The sequence below is a fragment of the Chenopodium album genome, chromosome 24 (genome assembly GCF_948465745.1).
Source record: "Chenopodium album chromosome 24, dcCheAlbu1.1, whole genome shotgun sequence".
Taxonomy (NCBI): domain Eukaryota; kingdom Viridiplantae; phylum Streptophyta; class Magnoliopsida; order Caryophyllales; family Amaranthaceae; genus Chenopodium; species Chenopodium album.
The window spans coordinates 4,296,007-4,317,371 of record NC_137857.1 but is presented as its reverse complement, the minus strand read 5'-3'; the positions used below and the strand labels follow the sequence as shown (position 1 = coordinate 4,317,371).

At 37.6% G+C, this 21,365-nt stretch overlaps 1 protein-coding gene and 1 non-coding gene across 5 annotated transcripts; both read right to left on the bottom strand.

Annotated features, from left to right (window-relative positions):
- Window positions 1-264: 264 nt before the first annotated feature.
- Window positions 265-11,021, bottom strand: LOC145611182 (CRM-domain containing factor CFM2, chloroplastic-like). 4 transcript variants are annotated; one of them, XM_081666470.1, is made up of 14 exons: window positions 10,303-11,021; window positions 8,990-9,509; window positions 8,286-8,416; window positions 7,669-7,977; window positions 7,437-7,593; window positions 7,006-7,298; window positions 6,698-6,757; window positions 6,561-6,617; window positions 3,114-3,347; window positions 2,944-3,028; window positions 2,704-2,856; window positions 1,954-2,084; window positions 1,489-1,858; window positions 265-971 (listed from the first exon to the last, which is right to left on the bottom strand). In XM_081666470.1, exons 1-13 carry the CDS (start codon window positions 11,002-11,004, stop codon window positions 1,658-1,660), a joined length of 3,033 nt encoding a protein of 1,010 aa, XP_081522596.1. In that variant the 5' UTR covers window positions 11,005-11,021; the 3' UTR covers window positions 265-971; window positions 1,489-1,657. The 4 variants fall into 4 exon arrangements, with proteins under 4 accessions (XP_081522596.1, XP_081522597.1, XP_081522598.1 ...); XM_081666471.1 differs by having other exon boundaries at window positions 2,704-2,847; XM_081666472.1 differs by having other exon boundaries at window positions 2,704-2,841.
- A 3,195-nt stretch (window positions 11,022-14,216) lies between these two features.
- Window positions 14,217-14,323, bottom strand: LOC145612839 (small nucleolar RNA R71). Its single transcript, XR_014106754.1, has one exon. It is a non-coding gene; the product is annotated as a small nucleolar RNA R71 (small nucleolar RNA).
- Between the last annotated feature and the right edge of the window lie 7,042 nt (window positions 14,324-21,365).

Below are 21,365 nucleotides of genomic sequence, written 5' to 3'. Positions count from 1 at the left end.
ATCCACTCTACATTAACAAGCATAATACATAAACATGCCTTTAATAATCGCTACAAATATTGACAGTAGCTCAAAAATCATTAAATCAGATATTGCTAGATTCACTACCTCACTAAGGGGGCCATATACTCACGTACTAAATCACTTAAACTAGAAAATCAAGTTCCCGCTAATTTAATTTGAAGCATGTCATTTACTTTCTCTGTTTCTAAATAAATTCTAAATAAATGTATCACATTGACTTTTTCAATATTCATAATTCAGTTTGACTTAATATTTTCTTTTTTACTGATATATAACAAACAACTATTGTTATGTAAAATGTTTTACACCGAAGGGAATATAGCTTATAATATACGAGTACTATACAAAATAAGAAATACTTCAAAACGCATGAGAAGAGGGATATAATGGTCTTCCTACAAGCACTATACCATTTACAAGTAAAAGTTGGAATAACTCCTGCTGTGGCAGTCATTAGCTTGAACAGCCCAAACCCTGGAACCCAACTTGTTGATCTCTGTTCCGAAACAACTTGCCCCCCTATGTGGTTGAGGCCACACTTTGTTGGATCCTTCAAAAGCTCAGAGGAAAAACGTCTTTGGAGGCAACCAACCAATCCGGTTTTATGTATTGTTTCTACAGTCTACCCTTTAGTCATCACTGCACTAAAGGAAGAAAATTTCTTTTCTATCCTTTCGTCACTTATTTATGTGTAGGGGCGATCACTTGATCAGATCATGATCCATCTTATCAATTTTAACCCCAACTGACAGTACAGGAGTTCTTATCTCACATAATAGCAAGTGGCAATCTCAAGATCAAGCAGCAAGGGAGAACAAGGTTAAACCAACATAACATAACTGCAGAAAGTATGTCGGAAGCATACCAGATAGCTTGCTTGTACATGCTGAAGTAGGATGCTGGAAAAGCAAAGATCTCTACTCTTACGCACCAGTCCAGTGTAACAACTGCATTAATGGATTTTGTTACCCAATGACACATTTGTAATTTCAGTGTGAAGATGTTAAAGCTTATAAAAATCTTGCATCCAAACTGCATAACAATCGTGTATATTTCAAATTGGACAATGGCTTTAATCATATATAAGATTCTTTCCCTCATGGCAGAGGAAACACCTTAGTGATATTTTGACACACATTTCAAATAGTCATATGAAACATCTATGGTCAGAGGATATAGAGATGTAGACATGTAGTTTCCCTATTATCCTCGTACGTGCTATCTGGATCATATTTCTTCTTCACACAACGTACACTAGCATTTTTTAAGACTGACACAATAGTACAAAAAGGGTAAAGCATTCAACAACCTTTTTTGCCCATTAAATTAAAATGCAACATGTAAATGACATCCCAACTAAGTATTCTTACTTTTATCCATTTATTCTATAGACATGAACAATTTATTCCAGAATCAGGATATTCAAAAATGGTAAAAGTATGGTGGTAGTTTATTCACTTTTACCTCATACGGATGAAAATACGTGATTTCTCCACAAGATCTTGCATCAAATTTCTTGGCCAGTAACATCTAAGAGGAGTGTCAAATGAGTCCTGAAATGTGGGGTGATTGACACAGCCAGTCCAGATTTTGCCATAATAATTACATCAAACCCAAGCTTAAGCTCTATCTCTTATGTTTCGTCGCTTGAGAATCCACATTCAAGTCTCATTGCAGCCAACAGCTCTGGAGAGACAACTAATGAAGGTATATCAGCTTGTCTATCATGATCCCTTTTATTAGAAGCATGGCCAGTTTCCACTCCAGCACCCCAACCTCTATAAAGTATGATTTTGCTTGGCTCTTGGGATACCAAAACTCCACCTGTTTCTTGCTGCAACAAGTTAATTGAGGAAACAGGCTCAAATTAAGCAATAACAATGGTCAGATATTTAAAAAAAACAAACTTCAGTGAACAACTGCACAAACCTCCAATTTGAAAACCACCTCCTGAACTGAGGTCCCTTTAGCTCTCCCCTTGACATTGACAATAGCTAGAGGATATTTCTTAAAGTGGTCCTTGATTGCTTTTGCAATACCAGTAACAACATTGCTCTTGCCTGCAAGATAATAACCAAAAACAATTTTTGTCAAAACATTTGGAAGAAAAAAAATTGAAATTGGTGAAGTGATGAACAGGATATTGTTATAATACTATTCAAGAAAGATGTAAAATGAGAGATGAGTAGTTGAGTACTTCAACCTAAGAACAAGTACATGATGACATCCTATACATGAGCTTCAAATCTTGAAAAGGTGACACCCCATCCCCATCCCCATCCCCATCCCTCCCTACCCAGTGTGTTTGTGCCATATTATGAATCTCATTGCTGGTTGACGTAATACATATATCACACTACAAGAGACAGAACCACAAGCTGCAAGCCAAAACTTTTCGTACCTACCTATCTGATGAACCACATTCAACAATAAGTAGCTGCACACATTCCTAACATGAGTACATGACACATTCACAAATAACATACCAATTAAAGATCAATGAATCTGAACTAATGATAACCACACAAGACTTCTATCTATTCTAATTAGGTTGGAAATTGAAAGTAGCATTCTGACACAATCATGGTCTCACATTCGTAAGCACAAGATTTCTTTCTAATACTATAACTCCATGCAGGGCAAGGAATGAAACTAAAATAATTGGACAATTCATCTCACCAACAGCTAGAACTGGACGCCTCCTCGTCTTGAGGGCTTGTTTTCTGAGAAGAAGTCTCTCTTTATTCGTAAGCGGTCTAGCTTTAGTTCGTACTGCCTGAGAATTGCTCTCCGCTGCCTTTTGAAGTGACGGAGAAACTGCCACTTTGTTTTCTGATTTGTCAGATGGCTCTAATATCTCATTCTTAACAATATGATGCTCAATATTGTTTTCTAATGTAATAGTAGGTTTAGACTCACTGCTGATTGAATTAAATATCACTTCATTGCATGAAGAATTGCCAGAATCACTAGCTGCAACATGAATCATCTCTGAAGAGTTTTCCTGATTTACCAATAAGATGAATGATCATTCAGCACAATATTGTATTGCTATCAAACTAGTTCAAAGATTAACAATCAAACTCTACCTTAAGATCATCATCACAAAAAGAGACTTCTGCATTGGCCTGTTCCTTCCCCACAAAGTTTGAATTGGTTTTTTGACAAACTGAGCCAACTGAAAACTTGTCTGCACCATCATCGTTGTTATCATATAGTGAGGGGAATTTAACCAGCTTCTCCTCCTGAACAGGAATATTAACCTCTTGAGATTCCTTTTTGTTTACTGAGATGACAGAATTTATCTCTCTCTTTTCCGGCTCCTTCAGTAAAGAAAGCATAAAAGAACAGGATTAGAGACCACAAGTAATGAAGCATCCACTACAAGCAGCCAAAACATCTTTGATGAGTAAAAAAAGTTTGAAAAGCACCTATCCTAGTTATAGTAGGGGTTCATATAGATATAGTAGGGGTTAGGATAGTAGAGGTTAGATAGTAGGGGTTAAGGTAATAGGGGTTAGATATGAGGGTAGTATTGGTTGAAGTAAGGGTATTAGTGGTTAGATAGTATGGGTCAGTATAGTAGAAGTTCATGTATAGGGGTTAGGATAGTCGGGGTTCATATAGATATACTAGGGGATAGATAGTATAGGTTAGAATAGTAAGGGTTAATATGGTAAGGGTTTGTGAGGCATAGTAGGGGTTAGGATAGGTTGGGTTAAGATAGTAGGGGTTAGGAACTTAGGACAGTAGAGGTTAGATAGTATGGGTTAAGATAATAGGGGTTAGGATATTATGGGTTAGGATAGGGGCATGTAAGGGATAGTAGGGATTGATATATTAGGAGTTAGATAGTAGGGGTTAGAATAGTAGGGGTTAGGATAGTAGGAGATAGTACATTAGGGACATGTAAAGGATAGTAGGGATTGGTATAGGGGTTAGGATGAAGTAGGGGTTATGGTAGTAGGGCTTAGAATAGAAGGGGTTATAGGTAGAGATAGTAGGGGTTAGGGTAGTAGAGGTTAAGGTAGGGATAGTAGGGGTTAGTATAAGATAATAGGGGGTTCATATAAAAGGGGTTAAATATAATAGGGATAGTAGGGGTTAGTGAAGTAGGGGTTATGGTAGTAAGGCTTAGGATAGTAGGGGTTAATAGCAATGTATAAAAAAGCTCAAGGCGCACTAAGGCGCGCCTCAGTGTGCCTCTTTGAAGTGAGGCGCTCTGTATAAACAGTTAAAATATTGGCAGAAAATTGCTTCAAAAGCGCCTCCTGTGCGCCTCGCGCGCTTTTGGTGCGCCTAATTGAAAATGCCTTGCCCAGGCCCAAAAAAGCTCTTACCCCCTATCGCCTTGTGCCTGGGCACGCTTTTTCAAACACTGGTTAATAGTATGAGTTAGGATAGTAGGGGATCATATAGATATAATAAGGGTTAGATATCGGGGGTTATGATAGTAAGGGTTAGAATAGAAGGGGTTCGTATAGATATAGTAAAGGTTAGATAGTAGGGGTTAGGGTAGTAAGAGTTGAAGGGATAGTAGGGATTTGAACCCCTATTATTCTAACCCCTACTATCCTAACCCCTACTACCCTAAACCCTACTATTCCAACTCATTCTATCTTGTTAAGGTAGTAGGGTTATGAATTTATGATAATAGGGGTTCATTTAAAATATAGGAGTTAAGATAGTAGGGGTTCATTTAGATATAGTAGGGGTTATATAATATGGGTTAGGATAGTGATAGTATGGGTTAGAATAGTAAGGGTTCATATAGATATAGTAGGGGTTCTTATAGATATAGTAGGGGTTGAAGTAGGGATAGTAGGGATTTGAACCCCTACTATACTAACTCGTTCTATCTTATTAGGGTAGTAGGGTTATGATAGTAGGGGTTCATATAGAAAATATTAGGAGTTAGGATAGTAGTTGTTCATATAGATATAGTAGGGGTTATATAATATGGGCTAGGATAATGATAGTAGGGATTCATATAGATATAGTAGGGGTTCTTATAGATATAGTAGAGGTTAAGGTAGTAGGGGATGAAGTAGGGATAGTAGGGTTTAGTATATTAAGAGTTAGTAAAGGTTAAGATAATAGGGGTTAGATAGTAACGATTCATATAGATATAGTAAGAGATGGATAGTAGGATTTCATATAGATGTAGTAGGAGTAGGATAGTAAGGGTTCATATGGTAGGAGATAGGGTAGTAGGAGTTAGATTAAGATAGTAGGCGTTCGATAGTAGGGTTTAGTATAGGATAGTAGGGGTTCATATGGTAAGGGTTTGAGAGGCATGCAAGGGATAATAGAGGTTAGTATAATATGGGTTCGGTAGTAGGGGTTATCAAGAAATAATATGGGTTAGAATGGTAGGGGTTTAAGAGGCATAGTTGGGGGTTAAGATAGTAGGGGTTAGGGTAGTAGGGGTTCATATAGATATAGTAGGGGTTAGATTGTAGAGGTTTGTAAGGCATAGTAGCAGTTAAGATATTAGGCGTTCATGTAACAGGGGTTAGATAGTAGGGATTACGGTAGTAGGGGTTGAAGACCTTGAAGTAGGGATAGTAAGGGTTAGGATAGTAGGAGTTCATATATAATGGGTTAGGGTAGTAGAAGTTATGATAGTAGGGATTATTAAGGGATAGTAGGGGTTAGGGTAGTTGGGGTTGAAGTAAGGATAGAAGGGGTTAGGATAGTAAGGGTTCATGAAGTAGGGGATAGATTGTAGGGGTTATGATAGTATTGCCTAGGAAGCAAGAGTGAAAACCTCAAGGTAAATAAGAGGTAACAATAATTCAGGTTTTATACAATCTATCATGTGAGGATTTTTGGGGTATAGTCGTAGCTTGCTTCAAATGCAGCATCCATACCAATTATCCCCATCTTTGACAACCAGTAGATCAAGTCTTGCACATACATGCTCACAGCCTCACACAAGAGAGAAAGGAGGGAGGGGCAAATGATGCAGAAAAAAGCATAAAAAGAACTATATATCTTCTAGTGATTTGAAAATGTTATCAGCCAAGGGGGCAACACCCAGTAGTTAGCAAGCCATTACTTGGGAATTGGGATTGTAGAACAAAAATTGAAGTCCAGGGATCTATTTATATAAACATCAGAAGTATGTAACATTTTAAAGCTTTGGCTAGCAAATCAAGGTATCTAAGTTTTGAAGAACAATTAGCCTTTTTAATTAATAAAATGCTGACATATTACCCCTTCTTTCACCCAGAGTCAGAACCTATCACATTACCTATGCACTACGCCACTACAGATATGATTCCCCTTTTTTTCTAATATAAGTTGCCTTTCCTATCCAATCATATTTAAGGCTTAAGGAGATACAGGGAGTTGAACACTAGGACCAATATTGTCCTACTTGAATATTGAATGACATCATCGCCAACAAAGCAAAATAGTAAATGTAATAAGACCTCACTCTTCATTATATAATAAGTCATTATACAAAAACACCATGAGACTGGCGTCCATTACAACCAAAAAACGGAATTCAACAAATCAAGTCTACTCACCAGTTCAGTTTTCTCCTGTTCACCTGCTTGGTAATCCAAAGCCTCCTTATCTTCTACCTGATGAGCACACGACTAATTTTTTACGATCTTGCCATGTCTAAGCTAGTGTAAAACCTATAAAAGTATGAGAAACTCACCAATTTGAGTTTTAATCCGTCAATATCTTTAGCTAGCTTCAATACGCTGAGTTTCAAGGACTGCATTGTGATTGCAAGTAATCAGTATAAACATAATTTCGAATGAACATAGAAGCAATAGAACACGGTCTCAAGTACCAAAACATATATATTTAAACTGGATAGCGTATAAACTAATGTTTATACAACAATCAAGGGAATAATCACTCATAAACTAGAACCAAAGCAAAGATTTCAAGTCACATGCCCAACTGAACCACATCTAACCCCTGACATCATTCAAGATAGGAAGAGAAACTCATTTTTACCTCACGACGTTGGGCTTCTATTGAACGTTTCAATGCTTCTTTCTTGTTCAGAAGTGTCTGGGGTCTCAAACTAGCTGGTCGTTGGTAGTTCTTCCCACGGTATACAATGATTGCATGACCTTTTCTGGCTCTCTCAACAGCCACTAATACTCCACCACTTTCTGCCTCTAGTATACGTGCTATGTTGTTTATTTCTTCAATGTCGGTTCCTCCACATATTATCTTTACAAGTTCCCTGTACTTCCAGTGCAGATGCATGTTCTCAATTGTGCCATCAAAAACACCACGTCTACCTGAAAAAAGAAAAACAGAAGAGAACCATAAAAACAACATCCAACTATCCAAGTGGTTAGGCCTTCCAATTCATATGACCTGTACTTCAGATTAACTGGTTTACTATCAATTACATTAATTCATAAGCCATTACTCACCCAGCAACAAAAAAGGCTTCATCCTCAAGCCAACTCTCCTGAGCATGTATCTCTCTTCCTCCGTGATTCCCTCTTTATCCACCTCTACTTGTTGAGAATTTTCAGCCTGCTCCAGATCAGAAAGAAGCTTCTCTGCCTTTGCTTTCTCTTCTAGGGCCTGTAACAACAAAATCCCAGAGCAGCTAAGAAAGAGAACCTCAAGTGAAAAGTTTCCATCCTTTTATATGCTTACCGTGGACAGCTTCCTGCTAGTTTTTGAAATGGTTGCTTGAATAGACTTTTTTTTCTGCTCCTGAAGCTCAATAATTTTTTGGTCCTTGCTTGTCTCACTTACAGAGGCAGCAGTATGCTCTTCAGTATCCAATTCACTGTTCTCCGCAGTATTTGTTAAAGAACCATTATCCACCTGTCTGTCTCCATGCATTCTATTTCTCCGCCTCTGTTCAATTGCTGAAGAAACAGCTGAAGGAAGGAAATCTTTCCCCCGGTAGAACACTATGTACTCCTTATCCCGGGACAACAGGACACCACCAGTCAAACGCTGCAAAATTGATTACCAAGATAAATTAAAACTCAAGGGTGATCAGCTCAGCTATACAAATAAATACACAAGGTAAGTAAAAGGCAATTCCAAACAGTTGCCAGTTGCTTCAAGGCACCCCAAAAAATGGCATACAGCCATATATCCAAGATTTTAAAATTGGTCATGATTGCATCAGTTTTTTTATAAATGCATCAGTTTATATCAATGAAAAGGTATATTCTAACTATTCCACTTTTGATAATTGGCTCATGATTGCAGTATGTTTATATGATTTTTAACATGAAAGTGATGTTACCATCACTGACCTTTAACTCTTCGGCCATAAGCTCACTATTAGTGTTCTGAACTCCTCTTTTTACAGCAACCTTGGCAATCTCACATTTCTCCCACAGTTTAAGAATTGCAGCAGCTAATCCCTGGAGGTTCCTGTTTCTCCCTAAAAGAAGGATAAACAGCTTAGTATTAGCATCACAAGAGTTGGCTATTAAAAAGATAATTTGAAGACTTAAAGGTCCATACATTACTTGGAAAAATAACGTGACATACTCCAATCTACAATATTTTGTAGGTTGCAATGAATCATAGAGAAAATTGGATTATTGGCCCCACAGGGACATAGGAAACAGTAACCAAAAATTACAAATGTTTTTAATGTAGACAAAAACATGATCATAAGACTCATATAACAATAAACATAATCTAGCAAAACACCAATTATTCAGGCATAAGTATCGTCAAACAAGTAGTTACAATTTATATCTTTATAAGATTAAAAAAATCATGAAGAATGTTTTATAAGACACTACCACAAATTACCTATTGAGTTCTGAGATAAATTAAAAGGCATGTCCAAAATGTGTTCGTATACAATACCTCCTTAAAGTGTCTTCATTACTTAGGTGGGTTGCCACTATCTTTAAGCATTTATACTATGTTTTGCAAGACGCAAGCGTACAAATTCAGAAAGCAGGACAAGGGGGAGTCAAGGGAAGGAAATTATTAATCTCACCTAAAGCAAAATGGCAAGGAAGTGGACGTCCCAGTCTCTTAAGTATCGTCATCTCATCATTAGTTAGTTGAGGCTTCACACCATATGGAAGAAGGCGAAAGGGTCTCTTGTACCCAGGAACAACAGCTGGAAGAAGGTCTGCATCAATAGGCAACGGCTCATAACCCCACCAATCTGTAAATCGAGGACCCAATCCATCTAACAAACGATCAGCCTCCTCCACAAGTTGGCTTTCACCAGGCAAAAGGAATCGCACCCTGCCTGGACTACCAACACCTGGTACCAAGGAAGACTCGCCCAGAATTCTTGTTGAACTTTGTCCAGTAGATCTCTCATCAAGCATCTCAGATGACGTCTCTTCTTCTCCAGCTTCCAACCCATCATCTACTTTCATTGCATTCTCAGAACTGTTATAACCAGACACTTCATCCAGTGAGAAGTATGGATACTTGTAATTGACCCCTCTATACAAAACAATTTTGCTTCCAGTCCTCCAAACCACCATGCCTCCAGATTTTTTCTAGGGACATCAAATTTAGATAAAACAATCAGCAAACTTAATATCAATCAATCAAAGCCTTAATCCCATAAGAGGGACATCAATCAATCAGCAACCTTAATATGCAGAAAAAAAAAATGAAGGGGAGCGGATGAAGGGGAGGAGGGCAATTGATTATAAAACATACACCAAATTTAGGTTTCATGGGATATACTGTACACAGCAACCTTTAAAACCAAGTTGATCTCCACAACTAAACATCACCCATTTGTGCATTCGTATTCATCTAAATTTATCATCATCTAAGATTTGGTGAACTATTGACAAGCGTCTTGATCTCCCCAAAATACCTCTCAAAAGGAATCTAAACAGCTTGTTCAGTTTCGCTACCAATTGCTACACCACCCTAAACAAACTAAAACCATACTTTGGACACTACCTTCATACTATTAAAAGGCCTCTATCTATTACTTTGTATTTGACTAACACTCTAACAGTCAACGTGAAATTGACAGAAGAAGCACATTCAATTAATTTTAGGCACAAAATAGACCTTATATAGTTTCCTCAAATGTGTACTCATTTTTAACCAGCTCTAAACCTTGTACATGCAGTCCTCAACCTATAAACTCCGAAAGCCGTGTTATTAATCTCACAAGCTACAATTTCATAAAACCAACATTACTATGATTATCAAAACAATCATTTTAATCACACTAAAACAATCATAGTAATCCACATTATGCTAATAATGCAATTAAAATGCACAAAATTTCATCACATTACTCAATTAATAAATTAATCATTTCATTACCTCTAACAAATCATGGGTCCTCTTCATATTAAGCCTACATATATCCTCACAAACAATTTTAACCACCTCACTACTTCTCCACCTCTCATGAATCCCATTCAAAACACCCTCTGTAATCCCTGCCTTCCCCAACTTCATCTGCTGCTTCATCCGAATCCCAATCGTCGTCAACCTCCGAATCTCCGAACGCGACAATGTCAGCTCCGCCAAGCTCGGCTCTTTCTCCTTCTCCTCCCCCTTTTCTCTCTCCTCCTTTCTCTCCTTCTTAACCACCCTTTTCAACCCATTTATCTTAACAATGGCGCCACCCGAACCCGGGTCCGGAACCGGGTTCTGGGGCGATGACCAACTAGAATCAAGAGTATGCCCAACTCGAAAATTAGGGATTTGGCGGGAATTAGGAATGAAAATTCTCCCAATTTCGTCATCATTCAAATCTTCTGGCAAATGGGTATCTCTTTTTCTTTCTTCCTCGAATCCTAGGGTTCGTAATTTCTCTGCAATTCGTTGAATTGCGGATTTTGGGAGGGGTTTTTCGTTGTTGCCGGCATTTCGTCGGAGCTGAGAAATTAGGGTTCTTCGAGGGTATTTGATGAAAGGGTGTTTACTGGGGAAGCGAAGAGAGAGAAGGTGTTGTTGATGGTGGTGAAGTGAGGTTTGAGCGGAGAGAGAAAAATGGTGGAAAGATAAGAGAAGTGACATTTTTGTTTGGAGGGAAGCTTTTCTTCCTTAGGAAAGCGGGAAAGGATAACGGTGATTTTAAAGATCATCATCATTCAAGGCCCAATTCTAAAGGAGTGAGCATGGGTCGGGTACTCGGGTATACCCGTATACAAACTTTGTGTACTCGGGTTTTTAAATCGGATAGTTATTATGATATCATTCAATACTGATTAACAACATTAATGCATGTCGCGTGATCTTAACTAAATTAACACGGGTAATAATATATAACTATTTACTTGTAATTATGAAATAACTACTCCGTAGTACTTTTAAGCCCTGTTCTTTAGAGCTTCTCTGCTCTGCTCTGCTGAAATCTGCTCTGCTCTGCTGAAATTTGCTCTGTTCTGCTCTGCTTCAATCTGCTCTGCTCTGCTTAAAATTAATACTTAATATTGAATTATTATAATAATAATGTATATTTAATAATAATAATAATAAATAATTAATACTTAATGATAATAATAATTAATATTTAATAATAATAATAAATAAATAATATTTAATAATAATTAATATTTAATAGTAATATATAATTAATATTTAATAATAATATATAATTAATATTTAATAATAATAATAATTAATATATAATAATAATATTATTAAAAATTAATATTTAATAATAATAATAATTAATATTTAATGATAATAATATTAATAATAATATAATTAATATTTAATAATAATAATATTAATAATAATGATAATATAATTAATGTTTAATAATATTAATATTAATAATAATAATATAATTAATATTAATATTTAATAATATTAATATTAATAATAATAATATAATTAATATTTAATAATAATAATAATAATATTTAATATTTAATATTTAATAACAATAATAAATCATTACTATTATTATTATAGTAGTAGTAGTAGTAGTAGTAGTAGTAGTAGTAGTAGTAATAATAATAATAACAATAATAATAATATTAGTAATAATAATAATGATAATAATAATAATAATAATAATAATAATAATGAAATCTGCTCTGCTCTGCTCGGCTTTGCTTTGCTCTGCTTCAATCTGCTCTGTTTTGCTGAAATCTGCTCTGCTCTACTTTGCTGAAATCTGCTCTACTCTGCTTTGCTTTGCTCTACTCTGCTCTGCCCAGAAGCTCAAAAGAACAGGGCCTTAATCCGTGCAATGCACAAGCTACTTGTAGACTTGTAGTACGAAAGGCCTGTTTGATTGACTGAACTGAGCTAAATTAAACTGAACTGGATATTTTATAAGAGGAGAATATTAGGAACTGAACTGAAAATAATCTGAAGAGAATAAGCCTGAAGTATAGTGATGTGTTTTTGTTTGTCATGCTATTTTTATTCAACAAATAAAGAGTTTGAAAAGGAGATGAAGAGGTGATATGAGCTTAGATTATTAACGTAGAAGAAATCAAGTCACGGTTAGTATGAAAATAATAAAATTGAATACATGTAATGAATTACTACCTCTGTTCATTTTTAAGTATCCTATCAGAGCTTAGCACACATGTGACATGTTGAAGAAGGATTTTGACCAATAATATCTTTTATTTTAATTAAATATAGCTTATAACAATTAAATATAAATAATTTATACATTGAGACAATTATAACAAGTACGGAGTATTCATTTTCTGTCTGATGTGTTCATTTTATATATATATTTACCCCATCCCTTGGTCGTAATTAGTAGTGTTTTTGGCTCCTTCGAGCCACTTTTATTACTAATTTGTGTTTTCCAGTGTTTTTGTAGTTTTGCTTGAGTTTTGTAGGAATTTGCGTACTTGGAGCATTTTCCCGGGTTTTCGAGGAACATCTACAAGCGTTGGAAGGCCGCGACCGCTTTTGATAGCCCAAGACCGATTGGAGGTAGCAAATCGGTGACTAAGGGCTCAGTTTTGGAGATACAAGGCACTTGGGCCAAGTTCGGAGGCCCAAAGGAGGAAGACTCGAGGCCCATGAGCCTCGCCCGGATCCACAAGGCCGCCCGGAGGCGCTCCCGGCCGGGCGGGGCGAAGCAGATTTCACTAGTTCACGCGCCCGGAGCACGCGCCCGACCGGGCGCGAGAAAACCTCAGAGTGGAAAAAGGCGGGCCCGGTCGGGCGGCCTCTTGCCCGACCGGGCGCGAGTGTTTGGCGAGCTATTCTTCTTCTTTTGATCAGTTTTGTTTAGCGTATAATTCTTGCTTAGTATTAATGTAATTTTATTAGGCAAGATTAGACACTTCTTTTCACTTCTCTTCCTACTCTAGTTTTAATTCCTTCTCTCTCTACTTAGACTTTCTCTCTCTAGACTTTATTTTCTCTTGTTCCTAAACCCCATTGTAATTCCGCCGTCTCGGTACGATTTCTCTGTTATTAATCTCAGTATTTTTATTCATTCAATTTCTTATGTCTTGCGTATTTATTGTGTTTTGTTTAGCTTTAATTATGTCTGAGTAGTTCTCTTTCTAGGGTTTATGGGGATCTAATAAATAATATGAAGGGGTAATTTTATGATTATTAATTGTTAATGCTTAATTGATTTCCTATTGATTGTTTAAATGCTATGCAATTAGATTTGGCCAGGTTTAATTGTATGAGTTTAGCAATATTGATTCGAGATTCGAGAGATGAGAATTGATGTTTAGGCTTAGTTTCAATAGGCAGATTAATTTATAAATGGTTAGGTCGAGATTCGAGAGATGAGATTTAATACCGGTAAATTAACTCTGTGATTGTAATACGTAGCGAAAGCCCTTTATGATCTGATTAATTAATGCATTGACGATTGATTATTATGTTTTACCCTGGAATATTGTTTATTAGTGAACCTATGCCCTAGGTTTTATTATTATTGATTTCTTCCCTATTACTTTCCTTACTCATAATCTTCATAGCATAGATTTTATTCACAAACATATTGGTTACCTTAATAATTTGGATTATAATAATTAATTAGGAGTAGAAAGACTTGTTTCCCTGTGGATTCGACCCTACTTCCCTATCTGCATAAGCTAGTGGATTTAGGTAATTACTTTTGATTAGGTGATACGCAGGACCAAATCAGGGAGATTCTTTTTCCCTTTTCTTTATGTAGAAAAGCTGAATTGTGGTTTAATGGTTTAAATAGAGCTGCACTTAGTATTACTAACTGGGAGACACTTGCTTTGAATTTTTATAATAAATATTACCCTGCAGAGAAAACAGCTTTATTGAGAAGTGCCATTCAGAATTTTGCCCAGGAGCCAGATGAAGCATTATATGAGGCTTGGGAAAGATTCAAGGATCTGCAGAGGGAGTGTCCCCACCATAACTTGGCAAAGTGGCAGTTAATTCAAGCTTTTTACAATGGATTAGGGAATGCATCTAGGACAATTTTAGACTCCGCAGCTAGCGGTAGATTTATGAATCTTAATGTTGATGATGCAGGTCAGGTTATCGAAGATATGGCGATACATAATTCTCAATATGGGAATACTAGAGGTTATGCTAATAAGGGCAAGCATCATGTTGATTCAGTAACCCTTATGCAAGCTCAGCTTACTTCTATTTGCCAGAAATTAGATAACCTTAGTACTACTATTCCTAATTCTGTTGCTAATGTTTCTGCTGTTTCTAACAATGCTAATGATGCTTTTTGTGAAAATTGTGGAAGTGTAGGACATTTTGAGCAAGATTGCAGGAGTTCGATGGAGCAAGTTAATGCTTTCCAAACCTACAAGCAAAATAACCCATACTCCAACACCTACAATCCTGGCTACCGGAACCATCCTTACCTATCTTACCGTAGCACCAATGTTCAAAACCCTCCACCTCCACAACAACCACAACCAGCACCCCCTCCACAGCAAAAATATTATCACCCCCATGCTAACCAGAAACCCCCATCACAAGCCCCTACTACATCTTCTGACCCTGCTTTATCAGAAATTAGGGCAATGCTGACCAGTATGCAAAAACATATGGAGAGTAGAGACCTACAAATTGACTCTATTATAGCCCATAATAAAGTCATGGACACCCAAATTGTCCAATTGTCCTCTACCCTTCAATCTCGCCAGCAGGGAGCCTTACCAGCGCAGGGAATTCAACCTACGGAACATGCAAATGCAATTACCCTAAGGAGTGGTTCACACTACGATGGGCCCCCAATGCCCAAAGAGGATGAATCTGATTTAATTAATATTGCTAATCCTGATTCCGTTGTACCAAATGCCCCTACAAGGCTCCAGGGTAAAATTACTAATACTAATATTTCTGATGATTCATTGCAGGGTACAACCTCAGGGAAGGATGCACCCCAGGGGAAGAGTAAGGAAGCACCACCAGTCATCAAATTACCATTCCCTAATCGCCAACTAAAGACTAAGTTGGAAAAGCAGTTTGGTAAGTTTCTGGAGGTTGTTAAAAATTTGCAAGTAACGGTCCCTTTTACTGAACTTATTACACAGGTTCCTGCATATGCTAAATTTATGAAAGATATTTTGACTAGGAAGAGAGTCTTTAATGAGGTAGAAACTGTAGCTTTTACTGAGGAATGTAGTGCATTGTTACAAAATAAATCTCCTCCTAAATTAAAGGATCCTGGTAGTTTCTCTATCCCTTGTCATATTGGTAATGTCTTCATAGATAAAGCATTATGTGATTTGGGTGCTTCTGTTAGTGTCATGCCATCGTCTATCTATTCTAAATTGAATATGGGTGAATTAAAAATTACTAATATTACTTTGCAAATGGCAGATCGTTCTGTTAAATAACCCCTAGGTATTTTAGAGGACGTCCCTGTTAGAGTTGGTAAATTTTTCATCCCTGTTGATTTTGTTGTTTTAGACATGGCTGAGGATACACAAATTCCCATTATATTAGGTAGGCCTTTTCTCCATACTGCAGGAGCCATTATTGATGTCAAAAATGGTAAACTAACCCTATCTGTTGGTGATGATAATATAACATTTAATTTAGGGAAGGTTTTGAAAGGTCCTATGCTAGAGGAAAATTGTTGTTTAATTGATGTTATTGATATAATGGATGATATTTGTGATGATAGCTTGACACAGATTCTTGCAAGGGATCCCTTAAAAGAAATACTTTGTGAAAATTTGTCTACAGGTGATGCGAGTATCTGGAGTAAAGAGGTGGATGTCATTGAAAAAGCTCTTGCCATAGGAGAACTTGATGATAACGAGAATAAGAAGGTAGTAAAATTAGTTCAGGAATCAAAACCTGTAGAGGTTAAGAAACCTGAACTAAAACCTCTCCCTTCTCATTTAAAATATGTTTTTCTTGATGAGCAGGAAATGCACCCTGTGATCATTAGTACTGCACTTGATGACCCACAAACTTCCCAACTTCTAGAGGTTCTTAGTACCCACAAAAGGGCAATAGGGTACAGTATTGATGATCTCAAGGGTATAAGCCCAGATTTTTGTATGCACAGGATACACTTAGAGGACAATTACAAGCCCTGCATTCAACCCCAGAGGAGGTTGAATCCTAATATGCAAGAGGTAGTCAAGAAAGAGGTTATGAAATTACTTGATGCAGGTATCATTTATCCTATTTATGACTCTAAATGGGTAAGTCCTGTACAGGTGGTTCCTAAGAAGGGTGGAATGACTGTTATAAAAAATGATAAAAATGAATTAATTCCCACTAGAACTGTTACAGGGTGGCGTATGTGCATTGATTATCGTAGATTAAATGTCGCCACTAAAAAGGACCATTTCCCTCTCCCCTTTATTGATCAAATGCTTGAGAGGTTAGCTAATCATAAGTTCTTTTGCTATTTGGATGGGTATTCGGGATTTTTCCAAATTCCGATCCACCTTGAAGATCAGGAAAAGACTACATTTACATGCCCTTATGGCACTTTTTCATATCGTAGAATGCCTTTTGGTTTATGTAATGCACCTGCTACTTTTCAACGTTGCATGATGAGCATATTTTCTGATTTCATAGAGTCTATTATGGAAGTCTTTATGGATGATTTTAGTGTCTATGGTTCTTCATTTGATTCATGTCTAATTAATTTAGCTAAAATCTTAAAAAGATGTGAAGAATGCAACTTGGTCTTAAATTGGGAGAAGTGTCACTTTATGGTGACAGAGGGAGTAGTCCTTGGTCATATTGTATCAGATAAGGGCATACAGGTAGACAAAGCTAAGATTTCAGTGATTGAGAAATTACCTCCCCCAGTTAATGTTAAGGGAGTTAGGAGTTTCTTGGGTCATGCGGGGTTTTATCGCCGTTTTATCAAAGATTTTTCTAAGATTGCTAAACCACTAACTCAGCTTTTGCTTAAGGATGCCCCTTTTGTTTTTACTGACGAGTGTCTTGAGGCTTTCAACAGGATTAAACAGGCTTTGATATCGGCACCCATCATATGTGCACCCGATTGGAATCTTCCATTCGAAATCATGTGTGATGCAAGTGACTTTGCTCTAGGAGCCGTGCTTGGACAGAAGAAGGAAAAAGTTTTACATGATATCTACTATGCAAGTAAAACTTTGGATGAGGCTCAAGTCAACTATGCCACCACGAAGAAGGAGTTTCTTGCTGTTATTTATGCTTTAGAAAAATTTAGATCATATCTAGTTGGTTCTAAAGTTATTGTTTTTACTGACCATGCAGCTCTAAAGTACTTGATAGCTAAAGCTGAATCAAAGCCTAGGCTACTCCGGTGGGTTCTCTTGCTCCAGGATTTCAACATTGAGATAAGAGATAAAAAAAAGTTGCAGAGAACGTAGTGGCAGATCACTTGTCACGAATCAGGTATGATGAGGGTAAGGATTTTCTTCCTATAGATGATTCATTCCCTGATGACAACCTGTATGCAGTTGTAAAGCAACACCCCTGGTATGCTGATTTTGCTAATTATTTAGTGGGTGGTACTCTACCTCTTGACTTGTCCTACCAACAAAAAAAGAAATTCCTTTCTGATGTTAAACATTATTTTTGGGATGATCCTTTTTTGTTTCGTGAGTGTGCAGCTGGATTATTTCGCAGGTGTGTTCCCGAATGGGAGGTACATGGTATTCTCACTAGCTGTCACACTTCACCTTATGGTGGACATCATGGTCCCTCTAAAACGGTGGCCAAGATAAATGAGTCAGGATTTTATTGGCCCACCATGTTCAAGGATGCTAACATTTTTGTGCAGGCTTGTGACTCTTGCCAGAGGACTGGCAACATCTCGCGGCGGCATGAGATGCCTCAAATCGGGATTTTAGAAGTTGAAATTTTTTATGTTTGGGGTGTTGACTAACATGGGACCCGACACCATTACCTCTAGGTACCTCGAGGAGCTGGGGTGGTTGAGGGTAGATGGGAGCCAGGTCACCCATTGGTGCATTAGGACAGGGACTGAGCAACCCTTACCTATTTTTCCTTTGCCCAACCCCGACCTGACCGCTTTTCCCCCAGGGCAAGAGTCTTACACTTATGCCCTGTTAGTTGCCCATGCTAGGGGCGAGGATCCATAGCAGGCCCAGCCACAGCCAGTAGTTGAGCCTATTCCACAGCCACCTTCACCACCCCGACAGTCCTATTCCGTCCCTCATGGTGACTCTGACCCGGTTTGGGATTTGTAGAGTATAGGCCAGGCCATAGGTCGCATAGAGCATAACCAGACTGATATGAGACGGATGCTTGGGTCCGTCGACCATAGGCTAGGCTACCTAGAGAGGAGCCAGGGTAGGGGGCTCTACCCCATGTATGATGATTATGCTCGTCGGGGCAACATTCCCGACGATGCTATTTACCTGGACTGGTTCCAGCCACCACCTCAAGGATACGATAGGGATCTCACTGCCCATGGTATTTACACAGACTATTCTTCGTTCCATGGGTACGGCCAGGACATGCCTTTTGGGGGACCCGCGAGGGGGAGTTACCATGCTAACTATTTTGGTGGTAGCTCTTTTGGTGCAGATGGTGCAGGTTCTAGCGGTGGAGCAAGTGGGTCCACACGGATGGACCAGGATGAGGATGAGTAGCCAGCTGGGCTAGCCTCGAGCCAATGAGGACATTGTCTGATTTTGGCTTGGGGGAGATTTTTGGATTTGGTATATTTTTCTTCTTCCTTTTTCCTTATTTTTATTTATTTTTGGTATGTTTTGTTAGTTTAGGTTTATTGTTTTTTAGATTAGTTTTATTGCTTTCCTCATATGAAAAATACAAAAAAAATTAAAAAATCAAAAAAATAAAAAAAATACGTTCCAATGAATTGTAAATCATGCTTCCCTGTGCCCCATACTTGAGAAAATTGTTTTGATTCTTGGTATTTGATTTTGAGCATTGTGGATTTGTTGATCATGATTTGAAGTTTAATTACTTGGATTCCTAAACATGCGTCAATTTTGCCTAACTACATGTGAATATAGTGCTTGACTAGTTGATTTGGTTAGGAATGTATGATTAGTTCCTGGTATGTCAATGAATTTGAGTATTGATTTGCAACAATGAGTAGTGTCTCATGACTCAATATTATGCACATGTGGAGGACGAAGGCATTTGTTCTTTTAGGTAGCCTTCAGATTTATTTAGATACATTTGTTCCCTTCTTGCTACCCATGTTGTTGCCTTGACTTTTTGTTGTTTTTAGCCACATTACAAGCCTATTTTGCCCCATTGGTTACTAGTCCCAAGCTTGGCTTGGGGGAGCTATTAGTGAGTGAAGTGAGGGAGTTTGTAGTGTGCACATTATTTGCACAATTTGGGTGGGTTTGAGAAGTATTTTGTTCTTGATCATATTTTTGTTTTGATGAGTTTAATAGTGTATATATTTGAAAAAAATAAAAGTGTGATGGAAAAGAAGTTCAAAAGAAAAAAAAGTGGGAAAAGAAAAAAAAAAGAAAGTGAACTTCTAGAAAAAAAAAAGAGCAAAAAGAAAAAAAAATGTTTGATGTTCAAATTATCTAAGTGAAGGTTGATCAAAAGGAAAGAAAAAAAAAGATGAGTTTCAATGAAATATTTCAAGTTATGAGTTCAAAGTTTGTTTATTCACTCTAGTTTATGTTATCATATTTTTGGGAGTGAAATTTTGTAAGTATTGGGTTTGGTTTTTATGATTGGAGTATATTTGGTGGATTTGTGTTGGAGTTAGTTTTGTTGGAGATGTTTATGATCATTACTTTTGGTCATGGGTTTATTAGGATATGGCTCCCTTTTAGCATAGCTTTTCTCTCACATATTCCCAAATTTATCCTACCCTTTTACCCTAGCCTTACATTACAAGCTTTAAAAGACCTTCTGACCTTGTGCATAGAGTTGTGTAAATGTGAAAGTGTTGTTTATCAATGCAAGTTATGACTTGACATATTCCGAGTCGACTATTAGGTTGAGTGTATGTCTCTTTAAACACACGAGTGTTGTGAGTTTGGGAGGGCATTGTTCACATTAAAGGGGTTGGGATGGAGAGCGATCGAGTACATCTTTTACTCGCCACATAAATGAGAGTTGAGTGTGTGAGCACTAGTCTTGAATTCTACATGCTCTTGTGGTTTGCTCTACTTGACAATTGTTGGGGAGGAAGGGTGATTAGATGGATAGGATTGGTTGATTTTGAAGCATGTTCACTTGATTTGCCTTGAATCGTTTGTGCTTGAATTTTTATATTGGGGTGATGCATGTTTTATATGTTCATTGAAGAGCTCTTTGCTTAGGGACAAGCAAAGGTTTGGCTTGGGGGAGTTTGATGTGTTCATTTTATATATATATTTACCCCCGTCCCTTGGTCGTAATTAGTAGTGTTTTTGGCTCCTTCGAGCCACTTTTATTACTAATTTGTGTTTTCCAGTGTTTTTGTAGTTTTGCTTGAGTTTTGTAGTAATTTGCGTACTTGGAGCATTTTCACTACTAGAAAAAAGCTTATTTCCGATGGTTTAAATCCATCGGAAATCATCCAAAAACCGTCAGAAATTTGGTTTCCGACGGTTTTCCATCGGAAATGTGTCATCAGAAATCCCTTCGTCGGAAATTTCCACTTTTCCGATGGAAAAGCCATCGGAAATCAAGTTTCCGATGGTTTTTAAAGGCCATCATAGTTTTCCGACGGCTAAAACCATCGGAAATTTCCGATGGAAAAACCGTCAGAAAGTTCCGATGGTCGCCCAAATCGTCAGAAAATTCAGACGGCTTTGCCATCGGAAATCCGTGCAAGTAAAAATAAAAAAAAAACCCCGAATCCCCTACCCTAAACCACCGCGACGCCACCGACCACACTATATCCCCCCCTTCACGTTCAAATTCACCACCATCGATCCTCCTCCCACCATACTCTAACCCACGACCCAGACCCACCCACCCACCTTAATCCTTGAAAAACGAGCCACCCACCCACTATATTTCAAAACATAAAT

Bases quoted from the DNA above. Each gene is read 5' to 3' on its own strand.
- LOC145611182 (XM_081666469.1), bottom strand. From the start codon at position 11,004: ATGTCACTTCTCTTATCTTTCCACCATTTTTCTCTCTCCGCTCAAACC. The intron at 9,510-10,302 runs GTAATGAAATGA...TGATGTCCCTAG, and splicing joins GGACCCATGATTTGTTAGAG to AAAAAATCTGGAGGCATGGT. The intron at 3,029-3,113 runs GTAGAGTTTGAT...TTGGTAAATCAG, and splicing joins TTTGTGATGATGATCTTAAG to GAAAACTCTTCAGAGATGAT.